Source organism: Sitodiplosis mosellana, unplaced genomic scaffold (assembly GCF_009176505.1).
Source record: "Sitodiplosis mosellana isolate CC-2019 unplaced genomic scaffold, AAFC_SMos_1.0 Smas_scaffold_11, whole genome shotgun sequence".
Classification (NCBI taxonomy): domain Eukaryota; kingdom Metazoa; phylum Arthropoda; class Insecta; order Diptera; family Cecidomyiidae; genus Sitodiplosis; species Sitodiplosis mosellana.
Window position 1 is genome coordinate 133410 of NW_022595253.1, and position 15931 is coordinate 149340.

At 35.4% G+C, this 15931-nt stretch overlaps 6 protein-coding genes and 1 long non-coding RNA gene across 8 annotated transcripts; 3 read left to right on the top strand and 4 right to left on the bottom strand.

The window, feature by feature from the left end:
* Nucleotides 1–944: 944 nt before the first annotated feature.
* LOC129567543 (transmembrane reductase CYB561D2-like) lies at nt 945–2068 on the bottom strand. The gene is made up of 3 exons (XM_055444587.1): nt 1773–2068; nt 1244–1607; nt 945–1110 (listed from the first exon to the last, which is right to left on the bottom strand). The coding sequence occupies exons 1-3, from the start codon at nt 1965–1967 to the stop codon at nt 947–949; spliced, it is 723 nt and encodes a 240-aa protein (XP_055300562.1). The 5' UTR covers nt 1968–2068; the 3' UTR covers nt 945–946.
* Nucleotides 2069–2237: 169 nt separating this feature from the next.
* LOC129567542 (transmembrane reductase CYB561D2-like) lies at nt 2238–4336 on the bottom strand. 2 transcript variants are annotated; one of them, XM_055444584.1, is made up of 4 exons: nt 3879–3994; nt 3509–3687; nt 3090–3435; nt 2238–2969 (listed from the first exon to the last, which is right to left on the bottom strand). In XM_055444584.1, the coding sequence occupies exons 1-4, from the start codon at nt 3931–3933 to the stop codon at nt 2803–2805; spliced, it is 747 nt and encodes a 248-aa protein (XP_055300559.1). In that variant the 5' UTR covers nt 3934–3994; the 3' UTR covers nt 2238–2802. The 2 variants fall into 2 exon arrangements, with proteins under 2 accessions (XP_055300559.1, XP_055300560.1); XM_055444585.1 differs by lacking the exon at nt 3879–3994 and adding an exon at nt 4201–4336 and having other exon boundaries at nt 2240–2969.
* Nucleotides 4337–7577: 3241 nt separating this feature from the next.
* Nucleotides 7578–9446, top strand: LOC129567550 (serine protease inhibitor 88Ea-like). Its single transcript, XM_055444601.1, has 5 exons — nt 7578–8005; nt 8181–8379; nt 8447–8552; nt 8625–8857; nt 8954–9446. The coding sequence occupies exons 1-5, from the start codon at nt 7578–7580 to the stop codon at nt 9251–9253; spliced, it is 1266 nt and encodes a 421-aa protein (XP_055300576.1). The 3' UTR covers nt 9254–9446.
* A 785-nt stretch (nt 9447–10231) lies between these two features.
* LOC129567547 (probable transmembrane reductase CYB561D1) lies at nt 10232–11907 on the bottom strand. Its single transcript, XM_055444598.1, has 3 exons — nt 11621–11907; nt 11211–11550; nt 10232–10423 (listed from the first exon to the last, which is right to left on the bottom strand). The coding sequence occupies exons 1-3, from the start codon at nt 11780–11782 to the stop codon at nt 10398–10400; spliced, it is 528 nt and encodes a 175-aa protein (XP_055300573.1). The 5' UTR covers nt 11783–11907; the 3' UTR covers nt 10232–10397.
* Nucleotides 10574–11437, top strand: LOC129567548 (uncharacterized). Its single transcript, XR_008687869.1, has 4 exons — nt 10574–10721; nt 10851–10947; nt 11047–11264; nt 11327–11437. It is a non-coding gene; the product is annotated as an uncharacterized LOC129567548 (long non-coding RNA).
* Nucleotides 11908–11972: 65 nt separating the features above from the next.
* On the bottom strand, nt 11973–13311 carry LOC129567546 (DNA-binding protein RFXANK). Its single transcript, XM_055444597.1, has 3 exons — nt 13089–13311; nt 12545–13001; nt 11973–12468 (listed from the first exon to the last, which is right to left on the bottom strand). The coding sequence occupies exons 1-3, from the start codon at nt 13133–13135 to the stop codon at nt 12274–12276; spliced, it is 699 nt and encodes a 232-aa protein (XP_055300572.1). The 5' UTR covers nt 13136–13311; the 3' UTR covers nt 11973–12273.
* Nucleotides 13312–13359: 48 nt separating this feature from the next.
* Nucleotides 13360–15671, top strand: LOC129567544 (protein Aatf). Its single transcript, XM_055444588.1, has 2 exons — nt 13360–14017; nt 14112–15671. The coding sequence occupies exons 1-2, from the start codon at nt 13513–13515 to the stop codon at nt 15365–15367; spliced, it is 1761 nt and encodes a 586-aa protein (XP_055300563.1). The 5' UTR covers nt 13360–13512; the 3' UTR covers nt 15368–15671.
* The last annotated feature ends 260 nt before the right edge of the window (nt 15672–15931 follow it).

Here is a 15931-nt window from a genome sequence, read left to right on the forward strand (position 1 = left end):
TTAAAATTGAACGAATAGTTGAAATAAGGCTGTAAATTCCATAGAAACTTTGTTGAGTGACACATAAAAAATTTGGAATCTATACAAAAATTGCTGCAAAATGATGAATTTCAAAAATAATCTGCATTCACTGATCACATTCCGTACATGAAGATAACGTGTGAGGTATGCTGTAATTACTATTTGGTCAAGCTTATCGACAAGATTCAAATCAGTTTCCCCAGTGACTGAACTTGCCTAGAGGAAAGATACTAATCATAAACGCTTGATAATTTTTATATATATATTAACGCATTATCTCTGTATGCAAGAAATGTACAGAGACAAAAAGCCAATGTATCGGCAATGTACAACTAAATGGCGAGCATTTTACTTGAATACTAGAAGAGACTAGCATTTTTAATTGATTTTCAGAAATATTAGAGAAAAATGATAATTGGAAAATTTGTATCTACAAATTAGACAATAATAGCTAAATTAAAATCAGTGTCTACCCCCTAGGAGCTTACAATATATCATATACTTTCAAATTTATAGAAATTGCCGCGTAATTGTTTGTTTACCCGTGTGGAAAACCAATGACTAACTGACTGTAACTGAAATCAACTGATAAGCGACTTTAGGTAACTGAGCAGATGGTTCGTATGAAAAATATTCGACTACGATTAAATTTCAGCCATTCGCTTAATTTGCCACGTATTTGACTGCGGTCAACTTGTGATTGCAGTAACACTACATGTGCAACGGATTCATATTACTGTGATCATTGCTTTTGTACTGAATAATCACTTTAAGCCAGTCGACTATGTCCCAAGATAATCGATTGGTTGCTCAGTCAAAATATTTTCACATGGGTAATTGAGCATTCAGTGGGATAAGGAAACCAACAAAAACACTTTTTTGTTTTGATCACTTTTTTTTAATTGTATATTTATTGTGTTCCTTTTTAATTCATAACATTACGAATATGATTAATAGCTGTACGCCAAGCACCTATCAATGACAAAATAACTGTAATGATGGCCAATATTTGAAGCCCCAGTCGGATTTCATCGCTTGAGTTCTTTTTCATGTAACCTTTGTCGTAGCCGATGAAAAGAGCAATCATTCCTATGGAAGGAAAAGCAGTTATCAGTACCAAAAATAAAGTGAATGACAGTAGTATTCAAACAAAAGTTTCCCAATTCTGAACAATAATAATCTATTCACTATGATATTTAAAGAAATGATAAAATCAAGCTACCCAAAATGAAAGCAGTGGTTCCAGTTAAATTGTGTGCCAATTTGAAATAAACTGGTCGAGCGTATTTTTTTAGTTTAATCGACCATAGTGCTGAAATGCCATTGAACATGCCAATCATTGTAAAAATAGCTGCGATCAATCCAATGACCGAATGAGTGGAGGAAAAATGTGGTTTTGGTTTCTTAGTTTCCCTCTCAATTAGTTCTCTGCCAATGTATTCGATGAAAATTCCAAGAATAGCAACCGAGGAACCAACAGCCTGCAACACCCAATGAATGGTCTTTTTCGATTGTCTAGTGCACTGCTTCGACCACACATTTTCCGAATAAAATACCAAAATCGCTTGTGTCATCAACAATTGGTACTACATTTGTTTCAAATACACAAAATAATTTGTTATGTCCGAAATAATTCATTCAGTTTATAGTAATTCTTCGAAGAAAAAAAAATTGGATAAAATTCACCAGACTTCGCTATTCTTGCCCAGTAAAGTCAAAATATTTCGGATTTTTAGATATAAACTACTTACTCCGATCGTGCAGAGCCATACATGCCAGGTAACTGCTTTGTTTCCAGCATTGGTACACATGACACTCATGTAAATGGCCACAATACAAGCCATAATATGATTTAATACATTAAAACAAGTTTGAACCACTTGCCACGCGTTTCGGGTTGGTCTATTTTCAACTTCATTCGACTCAATTTCCATTTGAATTTTCATTCTGGACTTTTTAATTCAGATACTTTTTGATTTGTTTCAGATAAATTGTTTTCAATCAAATTGTAATTCACACAAACGAACGACTCGACCACGAACTGATCTTGATTAAAACTGAGATGCACTCGCTTAAACACATTCCGTATAGAAATGCAGCGCTCAGAGCGATGCGTTTGCGAGCTCAGTATATAGTCGCAGAGTGTATGTACTCAGTAAACCGTTTCCTGTGCGCATGACACTGCCCATTAATGCAGACGCAATCGTCTTATGAGTCGCAATGTCATGCGTATTCAAACTCTTAACACAAATTTCGTCAAAAACAAACTAAATATAAATCAGCTTACATGTCAAACATGAAGATTTTATTACATATCAAATTTCACTGAATTATAACCGCGTCGTTGCATTATAATTGTTTCTCAGCATTTCAAGCCGACAATAGTTTCCGATAGTAAAACTGCTGTGAATTGATGCATTTGATAAACGGAATTCATTGAAAATTGATTGTTTTGATTGTTAAACACATTTCGTATAGAAATTCAGCGCTCAGAGCGATGCGTTTGCGAGCTCAGCTTATCAATAAAGTTCAAATCAGTTTACCCAGTGGCTGAAATTGCAATATATAATCTATTGGTGATTAAAATTGTCACATAATTAATTATTATTTAACATCATTGTTTGTATATTTGAATAAAAAATGTTTACGTATTAGTATGTCAATAAAAATAATTACATACATTCTAGATTGATTTGAAAGAAAAAAAAGTCTAATCATGATTGAACCTAAATGCTACTAAATTCAATACAGTTTGGTGTTTAAGAGTAAATATCGGGGAGATCAGTTGAAGAAGACAGCGCGAGTGAATTTGAGTGTTGATCGTAGAGCACCGATCAATGACAAAATGATCGTAATGATCGCCAACGCTTGCAGCCACATTCGAATGTCTTCACGTGAATTTTTCTCCATAAACCCTTTGTCATAGCCGAAATAAAGCGCAACCATTCCTAAAAAAAGTGTTTTTAATTTAACATTTTAGCAAAACGATTTCAAAAGTATTCTCTTCAATGAAAAGGAAAAAATGAAATCTTTTTTATATCAACTGATTTGCAGTAAGAATTGATTACCTAATACAAAAGCGGCGATTCCATTCAAATTATGTGCGAATTTCAGATAAACTGGCTTCACATACGTTCGAAGCTCAGCTGCCCAAAGTGCTGAGACTCCATTCAACATGCCAAGTATCGTGAGTATAAACGCTGTCAAGCCAATAATCGAGTGAGTGCTGATGAAATGATTCTTTGAGTCTTGCCATCTGTTGATAAATTCAACAATCATTCCTGCAATCGCAGCTGATGATCCCAAGCCTTGCAATATCCAATGAAGTGTCTTATGCGTTTTTCTCGTATGTTGCTTCGACCAAGCATTTTCCGAATAAAACACCAAAATTGATTGGGTCATCAACAATTGGTACTAGAATTTGAAAAAAAAAAAAAATGGGAATTAAACGACTTTCAAGGAGAATATTTTCGATTGCAACACTCACCCCAATTGAACACAGCCAAACATGCCATGTAATAAGCCTATTTCCGACGTTATAGCAGAAAAATGTCATATAAACCGCTACAATTGAAATCATGCAATGATTTAGCACATTGAAGTAGGTTTGTATCTTCTGCCAAACACTTTGTATTGCCATTTTGTTGGGTGGTTTCGATTCTAAATCTGTAGAATTTTTCATTATGATTATTTTGTTCAACTGTCAATAAAACTAATGCGGAGATAACTAATATCTCAATTCACATCAAAATCGTCAACAAAAATTCCGAAAACTTCACGTGAGTTTTTATTTTCTTCACAATTGATTATAGTTTGCTCTATGAGTGAAACAAATAAAGTGAATAAAATTTATATACTTCGAGAATTGTGCGACCGTTTGACTCGACGTCGTGAAACTGATTCAATATTCATGTGTCTGACGTCTGGGGAAGTACGGCTCGAAAACAAATTGTGTAATAACTTTGCAACAATAAAAAATGCTTTAAAAAAATTCCAAGAAAAAATGGATTGAAACAAATTGTCTATAGATAAGTGTGTGTAATACATATATAGATATAAACACATTGGATATGCAATACTTGGAGAGTATCAGACGATTTCGTGACGATATGAAACAAGCTTATCGACTACAATGAAACTTTTTTTCCAGAAATTTTGAATGTAAAGTGTTGAACTTACTGTGCGTGGATTTGTTTTTGTTAATATTCTATCTTCTATTTTATATGTTTCTGTAGAAGCGTGTTGAAGCGTGCAAATACTACACAAGTATGAATTGTGTTATCATTTGCGCTATTCGTTTCGCAGAAAAGTCGCATGCTACTGATCGCGACCTACGAGTTTATTTGCAAACTGGTTTTCGTTTTCGCGCTCATTTGTTTTGACATAATATATATACGTAGACTACTTCAATACATTGTCACATCGATTGTAAATCATTCACGCCCGACTATCTATCGTATCGTTGCAATAGTCACGTACATTTTATCAGTCATTGATTGGGCGCACCGTATCGTTCCCCTTGATTACGCCTTGAATCAGCTGAGTTGGAGAAGGTACATATGTACTGTACACAAATCCAATTGTGATGACAATTACGAATGAAACGAAATTCCCCACAGATAGATTATTCTGTTTGTTGAACACGTTTCGTTCCGAAAATAAAAATTCAAAGCCCAAAGAGACGCTGTGATTAACCAAGCTTATCGTAAAATCCAAATGAGTTTTCCACTGATTAAATTTTTAATATATTGACATTTTACAATTAAATAAACTCAATCAAATGATCTAAATCATCTGTAGTATGAATTGTCACTTTGTTTGGAGTTCAACTGAAGACAGCACGAGTGGATTTGACTGTTGAGCGTAGTGCACCGAACAACGTCAAAAGGATTGTAATGATACATGCGGCTTGCAACCACATTCGAATGTCTTCACGTGAATTTTCCTTCATGAGCCCTTGATCATAGCCAAAATAAAGCGTAACCATTCCTACAAAAGTATTTTAGGTTTACATTTTCACAAAATAATCACAGAAGTTTTCACTTCAATCAACAATTGAATTTCTTTTTTATTTTCGACTTGATTCACAGTAAGAATTGGTTACCTAGTACAAAAGCGGCGATTCCAGTTAAATGGTGTGCTAGTTTCGAATACTTTGGCTTTGGATACGTTCTCAGTTCAGCTGACCAAAGTGTTGAGACTCCATTGAAAACACCGCGTAACGTAAGGATAAAGGCTGTCAAGCCAAGGATTCCATGAGTGCGCACAAAATGATTTCTTGAGTTTTGCTACTTGTTAATAAATTCAATGGTCATTCCTGCAGCTGACGATCCCAAACCTTGCAATATCCAATAAAGTGTTTTATGTGTTTGTCTAGTCTCTTGTTTTGACCAGACATTTTCCGAGAAAAGTGCTAAGATCGCTTGTACCAACAAGAGTTTGTACTAGTTATTGAAAGAAAATAAGAACGACCTAACTTTTAGAAAAAACCACTTGAAGCCGATCAGAATTCGAAAAAAGACAACAGATCGAACGTCTTATAATGTTACCTAGAATTGAGAAAAGTTCAACACTTACACCAGTTGAACACAACCAAACGTGCCAGGAAATTAACGGATTGCCGACACCATAGCAGGAAAACGTCATATAAACCGCCACAATTGAAACAATGCAATGATTCAGTATATTGAAGTAGGTTTGTATCCTTTACCAAGCACTTAAAGTTGGCATTTTGTTGGTTTTTTTTCGATTCTAAATTTGCGTTATAGATCCATCTTATTACTTTGCAAATCATTTAATAAATGAAACTATTATCGAACCAGCTGTGTTAAATAGCCCAATTTTATTCAAAATCGTGAGCAAAAATATCGCTCAAACTTTACTTCATAAATGCTAGGAAAAAATGAGTAAAATGCAAAAATGTATGAAATAACTAGAATGTTATAACGTTTACGTTTCAATTCGAATCATTCTTCTTTATTCTATTATTTCTTGGCAGGTTTTCAACACGATGCATTTTGGAAATATGAATGGCAAAAGCATGGTACATGCGCGCACACTCATGACTCACCAAATACTGAAGTGAAATATTCTAGTCAGGCCTTAGATTGGTCACAGCGATATTCAATAAGTGAACTTATTTCGAATTCGAATATCCACCCGGGAGCACGATACAACTTCACGAACATTCATAACGCTTTTAAAAGTGCTCTTAATCAGTCAATGCTGCGATTAGCTGTGCCAGCGAGAAAAACCATCCGAGTGAACACCAATATTTGCATGAACTTGAAATATGCTTCAGCTTAACGTTCGAACAAGTCGATTGTCACAATTATCTAACGAGAAATTCATCGCATTTGGGAATTTATAATACGGATTGCTGCTTAGGTCAATCGATTTTTTAACCAAGGGATTTGCCGAAACATCTAAATAGTAAACCATCAAAATCAATTTGGCGCATCATTTGAGAGAATCTGTCGAAAAGTGCAATTTGGTTTAGATTTTGAATTTTGCCAAATACTGGGAGAACGTTTTCAGCTAGTTCAAAATAAAAACAATGTTGAAATGTGTACGGCAATAAAGGAATGTTATTGTAAAATGAAAGGAAATATGCTGGGGGTTTCACGCAAACTCGAAGGCCGAAGATTTTACTAAATAGCTGGAAATATAACCATTTTATGTGTAAATTATAGATATTGCTTCTTTTTATTCATAAACTCGAATTTTTTAGAATTTTTTGAATCTAAAAATTCTGGAAGTGGGTTTTGGTGGATCCTCAGGATTGTTTAAAACCGCTCCTGGTTCTGGAAGTTGAACCTCAGGATGGACCAGGGCATTGTCAAACCCAGTCTGATCCATCCTGAAGATCCACCAAAACCCACTTCCAGAACCGGGAGCAGTTTTGAACGATCCTGAGGATCCACCAAAACCCACTTCCAGAACATAATTTTCAAGGTGAATGTTGAAATATTTCGAAATAATACGGATTTTGGTGAATCCCAGAGAATTTTAGAGAAAAGAGAGATATATTGAAATTTTAGATGAATTTTAAGTTGCGTGAAACCCCTAGGAAATATGTTTCTTTATTTTTATTTTCTTCCTATTGAATCTGCGACTACATAAGGCATAACTCACAGAATAAGTTTCTCGGGTGCAACAGAACTCATATGCTGCCACTGTGGTAGTACTTAATATTTCGCTCTATTTTTTATTTATTTTTCTATTTTTCCTTTTTCTTGTTTCTCTCATTTTCTATTGTTCTAGTTCTTTTTTGCATGCGCATAAATAGGTGTTTTCAAGGAAGAAATAGAACTTCCGAAAAAGGTCCGAGGAATAGCAACCTTTTCTAATGTCCATAAGCAGCAGGTAAAATATTTGAAGAAAAAATTACATTTACGATTTACAGGATAAGTAAGGCACTGAATTTGTTTGAGTAAACAAGAGAGGTGAGTTGTAGTTTAGTCCTCAGTTGTGTCACTGCAGTGAACGAAGACAGATATTACAGATTAGAAAGTTCAGAGATTGAACCAAAAATAAAATAGGTGCCAAAATTAAAAATGGAGATATATAAGACAAAATCATCGCTGATTTGTATAATAATATCGGTGTTGGCAGTGGTTTCAATACTATCAGCTTTATGGTTAAGGTCGTTGGCTGAGGAACGTCCAGCCAAACCATATTATCCAAAACTGGAATTTGCAATTTCAATGTTGAATCTCTTACAAAAGAACAAGCCGAATGAAAATGTTTTTTATTCACCCAAAAGTGTATACCAAGCTCTGTTATTAACTTATTTTGGTGCTGGTGGTAAGACAGAGAAAGAGCTCGAAAATGTATTAGGATTGATGAAATGGGCCAAAAACAAAACGGACATTGAAAATGCATATAAATTGGAGAAAGACGCACAGGCCAAACCATACCAAAATGCATCCGTTGAATTCATTTCAGTTGATAAATTATACTTTTCGGACAGAGTCAACATCAAGTAAGTCACACAATTTATCTCATTTTCTTCACCACAATTGAAAGTGGAAAAAAGATTGTCGCAGAATTAAAATCAACCGTGATTTGTGTTTAACAAAATTATTCAAATGGAATTCCATTACTCGCGTTGACGGGTTTTCTTCTTACAATTTTAAGAACCATTTTTTTACTTGCAGAGATTCGGCGAAAAATCTACTGAACGAAAACATTGAGCGACTCAATTTCTTTACTGAACCAGCTCAATCAGTTGATCACATTAACCAATTTGTTGAGAATATCACAAAGAATAATATCAAAGATATTCTTCAATTGGATGCAGATACAATGAACATACAGGTTGCTATCATCAATGCTGTGTATTTCAAAGGAGATTGGGTATGTGATTCAAAGTGTTCTTTGTATGAGAAAAAGTGAATTTTAATTGGGATGCGTTAATTTTTAGGTGTCAGAATTCAAAAAATCAAACACTTATAGAGCAAAATTCTATAAGCATGGTGTAGAAGAGACTTATGTGGATATGATGCATCGATTGGGGCACTTTAAATATGGTAAACATACAATTCAAATGTAAAATTGGTGTTCAATCAATAAAAATAATAATTGCATTTACTTTACTTCAGGCTTTATCGAACATTTGGACACAGCAGTCTTGAGAATGCCATACAAAGGTGAAAATTTTTCAATGTACATCTTCTTGCCAGATAACAGCAGAACAGCGATTGATGAGCTGTTGGAAGAGTTAACCCCGACCATTTTGGACGATGTGTTCAATGGTACTGTTGAAACTTGGGAAACTAGGGTTTCCGTTTCATTTCCAAAGTTTTCGTTTGAACAAACATCTAAACTGGAACAGGTATCTTAAAAAAGACAATTCTACTGATTTTCATTGAATTTTTCCCATGGTTTAGTGACCATCTACTTTGTTTTCATCGCATTTTGATTTCAATAGGCAGTGCAACGTATGGGCATTCAAAGTTTTTCTGACAAAACTGCAAATTTCAGTGGCTTCTTTGAATCTACACTATCGGAGGGGTATGAAGTAAAAATGTTTCACAAGGCTAAAATTGAAGTTGATGAATCAGGTTCAACAGCTGCTGCAGCTACCGCTATGATTTCTTATCCATGCAGCATGGCCTATCGTCCACTTACTCCTGTCGAATTTAATTGTGATCACCCATTTTTATTCGTTATTCATGATGAACAATTTGACGAAATTTTATTTGCTGGCATTTATCGTGGACCAAACTAACGTTAAAATTAAAAGACAATTGCCTTTCACAATTCGGAAAAAATGCTGCTTTGTGTAAAATATGTATGCTTTGAATTGAACACTGTTGATTACGAAGATAAAAACGGATTCATTCGTGAATCTTGTATATTTTGATTGTAATTGACTTTCATATATTTACGTCACCGCTTGTGATGAAAGGCCAAAAATAAATACCAACGATAAAGAAGAATTTCAATTTTTGCAATTTTCAAAATCAATTAAAAATAGACTTTAATTAAACCTAGATTAAGCCTTGGTAGATTTTTCTTTCATGATGTGTTTGATGTAACTGCTGTTAATAATTCAAAACATAATAGGTAGCATACATTGTATGGAGCTCAATAGAGAATGTTTCCGTTGACAGCAATGCGGCGCTGAATTGTACTGATTACTTTGAATCGGCTTTATTCCAATTTATTTCATTGTTTCATTTCAAGATCAATGACTGAAGGACAATGACATCAATTTCTCTCGGAGAATACGAAATTTCAAGCAAAACCTTTTATCATATCCAATTTTTATGTCATCATTTCCACATACAAACTATTCATGCTGAATATCCATCGATTATTATACTTTGGTCATAAATTTCCATACATTGTAATATTTAGTGAGTGAGACGCACGCGGATGAGGAGAAACAAAGCGAAAGAGAAGCGGGCAACTCCATACAAACGAACGATATAGCGCGGATACATTTCGTCACTCCGTCGTTAGAATACGGACACAAACACGTAGTACCCATTGACTCTATGTTCTAGTTGTGCGCTTTCCTTTCGCTTTGTTTCATCTCATCCGCGTGCGTCTCACGCACTAGATGAGTTTGGATATTTTTTTAGTGGCACTCACCGAATTTTACAATGTATGGAAATTTCAAAGTGAACAGTCGAAATTTTTTTTGTGAAAATCCATAAATTAATTAATTTATTCGAACTCGTGCAAAGATACAATTTTTGACCTTTTCAAATATTAAATTACAAATGTTGCTCTAGTTTGTCCATAGAATGCTATGAATGGGCCAATCAGCGAGAGAATCGTTGTGAAAATCACCGAACCCTTCAGCCATGGTAAGGAATCGATTTTAGTATCTGGTAGTTCGCGGTCAGCCCTGAAGTAACGGTATTTCAGCCATAGAACAGGCTCATCATTCCTGTAAATTGGAAAAATACACAAATACAATACACGTTAATCAAATCCATGTTGCCCAGCAACGCTTTATGTAACAACACAATTTTGTCAATGAAACGTCAATGCAACTTTTAAATGAACTATTTGAAATAAACAACAGAAGTGAAGGAAACGCATTTAAAGTGAAGTAAAAAGACAAATTTGAAAAATAAAATTATTGCAATGAGTGAAAAAAATACAATTGAAGATTTGCCAGAGTTTTCTTTTTCTGAATGTGAAAATGAAGTGGTGGAATTCGAATCGACTTGGAGCTTAGAAAGGTTAATCAATTTTGGTTCAAAATTTTCGAATTTCACTTTTTGAAACAAAATCCAAAGAGAATGGTTTTTGACAAATTGTGTGGTCATCATTTGAAATTACAATATTCTCACAATTTTGTTCATTCACAGAGTGTATGACAAAGCGATACCGATTCCAACTCAAACCGATCCGATCAATAAAACCGAGCACAAATCAACCAATACGCAAGAATGCAAGCATAATTCGGTAAGCACACGTTTCGATATTTTTAAATGAACTCGACTTTGATTTTATCTTCAATTTGAGCTTAACATTGACATTTATCTCCAAAATTTCCCCCGCAAGACTCAAACAGAGGCATTACCAAGCAAGGCTCCGGTTGCAGTGAATGAAAAGGAATTAATTGAATCGATTCGCGTGTTATCAGCTGTTATGGAAGCTGAAGTCAAACTCGGAACGACGAATATTTTCAAATTTCAATCAAATTAACTACGTATGCGAAATCTCACCTAAGACAAATGATGCAATGCCAATGAATTTGTGGAACATTTTCGAGACTACGGGTCGGATGCGGTATTTTTTATAAACTTTTTGCGTATTAATTGCTGCGATTCCATTAATACAGCCAACGACAGCGAATATCAGCGAAATGAGACCGGTGATGGAGTGAGTAGTTTGGAAGTGAAATTGTCGTGTTGAATAAAAAACGGTGGTGCCGACAATTGCCATCAAGGAACCAATCACCTGGATGAGCCAATGCAATGTACGCTTTGTTTTTGGTGCATAGAAGAATGACCAGCAATTGCTTGAGTACAGCGTCAAAATCGCTTCGGCCATCATGAGTTGATACTAAATCAAACGAAAATTTAGATTTTTTCAATGATTTTTTGGGTTCAATTGATTTTATAATCACACTTACACCAAGTGTACAGAGCCAAACGTGCATATCGTACTGTACAATGAATTTGTCCGATAGATTCATCAGAAAGCAGTGCCATGTCACGTATATAGTCACAACAACTATGCAAATATGGTTCAATATATTGAACAGAAATTGAAACGCTCGTATTGCTTTCTCCATTATTGATCGAATTAGTCCACCAAGTATCAACTACAAAAATAAATAAACTAAGTTACTAAACTTACTATACAAAATATTGAGATTGTCCAAGATCCATTCGCTTGGATATGATACAAGCAATAATGTGCGGCAAAAATTGAAAGTTCCCCAAGAGAAGGTGATTTTGCGAGTAGAAAAAAATGCAAACAAGTTCTTTAGAGTGATTAATCTTATCGACTGTCATTGACGTGTTACATTTCAAATGAATAAGAAGCGACATAAATAACGTATTCAAAACGAAATAAATCTTATTTATGGTGATGTTGTTGATAAGAAGACGTTCATATATATAATTTTTTACACATCATTTGTTGAACACGTACAAAACATTTCACTGGTCATAACTTTTACAAAGTTGATTTGACAAAAACAAATTAATCTTTTACATTTAGTATATATATAGGGTATCTATGTTAAACATAGAAGAGGATAAAACAATTTGTGCTTATAAATTAAGAGGTAAGTAGTGAGACAACGTGATTTTCGATAACGGCTTGAGCTAGGCTCGCATTGTTCTGTACAGCTAGGCTGTAGGCGGTGTCATCGTATTCGTTGGTTAGGAATAGATTTGGTTTGTAGTTAAGCAGTTCATGGCACGTGTGTGGATGATTTCCGGCAGCAGCGAACATGAGGGCAGTGTTACCAATCTGAACAAAAAAAAAATGACAATTCAATTGAAATTGGCATAAAATTTAAGAATTTTGCGACTTTTTTTCCACTTACAATATCCGTATGATCCGGATTGGCTCCATTTTGCAATAGTAACTTGACAATTTCATGATGACCACCTGCAGCTGCCAATAGTAAAGGTGTCACATGATCTGGTGCTAATTTCGAGACATTTGCTCCGCAATTTATGAGAATTTTCACGGAGCTCATCTGGCCATAGAAGCAGGCCCAATGCAACGGCGTCAACTGGTTTTTATCCGTTTCATCGATGTTCGGCTGTTGTCGTGCTTGCAGCTCGGTAATTTCACCTTGCCCAGCTCGTTCATGGAAACCCAATGATACCTCTTGTTGTATGCTGGCTTCCGTGTTGCCACGCTGTAAGTTGGTCAAAACCGTTGCGGTCGGTTTGTACAATGAAAATGCACTTTTTCGCTTTCCATTCGATGCCAGACTGTTTGACAGTGGATTATTACTTCCCATTTGGATCGGCATATTTAACTCTGAAGAACCTCTGCAATGAGCCAGAACCAGAATAGAATGCGAACGTGTTATTTTTTCCAAAATAAATTCTAAAGGTGAACAGGAAGTATATACTCACTGATTCGAATTTATTATTGATTTTTCTCTTTTCGAGTTTTCGCTCATATTTTTCACACCCAATGCTTAAAAACTAATATTGGTCGATGGGTAAAAAAAAATCGATTTTAAATCCGATTTCTCGGATTCACAGCCTTTTCTGGAGGAGATTTTTTTTTCTATTCGAGTAAATAAATATGACGCAGAAAAAAAAAACTCTAGCTACGCTGCCTGTCAAGAGGCATGTGTCGTTGTTCACAATGCAAACGCTCTGTGACTTTGACACATGTCAAACGCAATGGGCTTCCATTGTGAATGGGTTTGCTGTCATATGTGACATTTCTGCTGTCATCTTTGCACGTGTATGTTTTGTGTGTATCAATCGCACAATTATCACGTTTTGTTGAAATTTCTATCGGTTTTCTGTAGTTTTCGTTGAATTAAAAATGTCGAAAAAGAAGCAAAAGCCAATTTTGTCGGATAAAATTGCCGAGTTGATTGCACCACGGCGTTTATTGGACCCAGAAGTCGATTCTGAAGACGAAACAGTGGCCCGTGCTATTGACTATGATATTGATGGGGAGTTTGATACAAACGAGCCAGCGTCAAATCTCAGTGATATTCGGAAGAAAAATGTGAAATTGTTGCAAGATGTCGATGCAAAATATCGTGGCAAAGTGTCTTCACGAAAAGATTTGGACATGGATTCGAGTGAGATCGACGAGGAAGACGACGACGATTTCGTTATAGAAGAAGAAGAAGAAGAAGAAGAAATCGAATCAACAGAAAAATCTGTTGGCGAATTTTCCATGCTATTAACGCCGCGACAACGAATCAAAGTGGCACAAGAAGCCGGAGAAAATGAAGAGGAAAATGGAATCGAAAGTGCTGACTCATCCGAAGATGGAGATGACTTGAAAGCATTCACAGCAAAGCTGGGCAACTCAAAAGGTCAATAATTTACAACTTGTTGAACATTCATTGCCACACTAAATCCAAATTGAAAATCAATTTTATACATTTTTCAATCAATTTTCCTCCACAGGCAACTCAAAGTCAGCGACCATCAAAGCAGACAGTGATAGCGACGAGGATTTGGGTGCAAATGAAAGAGATGAATTGGAAAAATGGGACGATGATTATGAAGGCGAAGAGATTGAAGAAGAGGAAAGTGAAAATGAAGTGGCCGAGGGAAGCGATGAAGACGGCGACGTCAACGAAGAGGGTGAATTTGATAGTGATGAAGAGGCGAGTGACTTTGATGGTGGCGATATTATTCCACGTAAATCAGAAGAATCGGCTGAACCTGAGAAATCCGAAAAGCAAGATGTAAGTCGATTTTTACCAAAACAACGTACCGAAGACCATTTGAGCAAAGGATTCTGTGTACAAAATCAATTGCAAATCTGGGAAAAATTGCTCGAAGTTCGAATTCACTCACACAAAATGTTGATCAAAGCCAATAGCTTACCGCAACCGACAACATTCGAAAAATTGTCCACAAACACAGAGTTTTCCGAATTGGCCAACGACACGGTGGATCAAGTGTCAAAGCTGGTATCGCAAATGCGAAACCTTCAATCGCTTCTATTGAATCAGTACTCAGAAACGAAACAAATAGCTGCCAAACGAAAGCCAGTCAAACTCGATGATTTGGATGATCCAGAGACAAAGCGAAGCCGGCTGGCCAACGAATTGGAAAAGGATTATTCGAATTTCAAAGAGTATCAATATTCCGTGATATCAAAATGGCATGATCGAACCAAAGTGCTCACTCCTGGTAGCGTAAAAACACAGAAACAACAAGGGAACATCGATGTACTGCGGAAAATCGAAGGTGTTTTGGCCAATCGCGAAGAATTAATTAAAAAAACACAACTTCTCAAAGGTGGCTATGAATTATTTGACCAAAGCACTGGCATTGTTGAATCAAAACAAATCGGAGCTGGAGCCGGTGAAGCTGAAAATGGTGTGGAAAATGAAAACAATGAAGATAATCACACATATTCGACGGAAGTTTATGATGACACTGATTTTTACCATACCCAATTACGTGAACTAATCGAACACAAAACATCGTCATCCAGCAATGCCAATGAAATGGCCAAACAATTCGCCGAATTGCAGAAGCTACGAAAGAAAATGAAGAAAACCGTCGACACTCGAGCATCGAAAGGTCGAAAAATTCGATTTGTTGTCCATAATAAGTTAGTGAGTTTCATGGCACCAAACGAATCGGGCAGTTGGAACGAGGAACAAAAAGACGAACTGTTCAAATCATTATTTGGAGCGCAGTCATAATTTCTACAGCATTTATTCCCCTTTCAAATTTTATTATTTTATGTGAAATTTTTAAAATGAAACAATTTTTTATAATAAAAATTGCGAAATCAAAATTCTGTAAATAAACATATTTTTGTTTATAGAGGAGAAAATAGCCAACTCCTGAAATAAATGCCATCATTTAGAGTTTTAAAGAATTGAAACAGAAATTAGGCATTTTTAACACTTATGCTTTGCTTGTGTCAAATTGATACAACATCACACTTATGTGAATGCAAATCTTGTATTGGAATAAAAACATTCATTCGAATTTACAGCATGACAACGTTGATTTTACTTTCTTGCATCATCTTTTTGGGTTTTTAGCATTGGGCAATTAAAATTACACCCATTTTTTTTTTTGAGAAAAGTCAAATGAACGGTAGGTTGTTTATGAAGGGTGGTTTACTGTTGTTGAGCAGAGATGATAGGTCAAGATATCAATCTATCTGGTATGGAGGAAAATCTATCCGGTGTGGAGCAATAGATTCACTTTTGGAAGAGAATTACTGCAGTATTTTCTCCGAATTTCCGAAGCATATG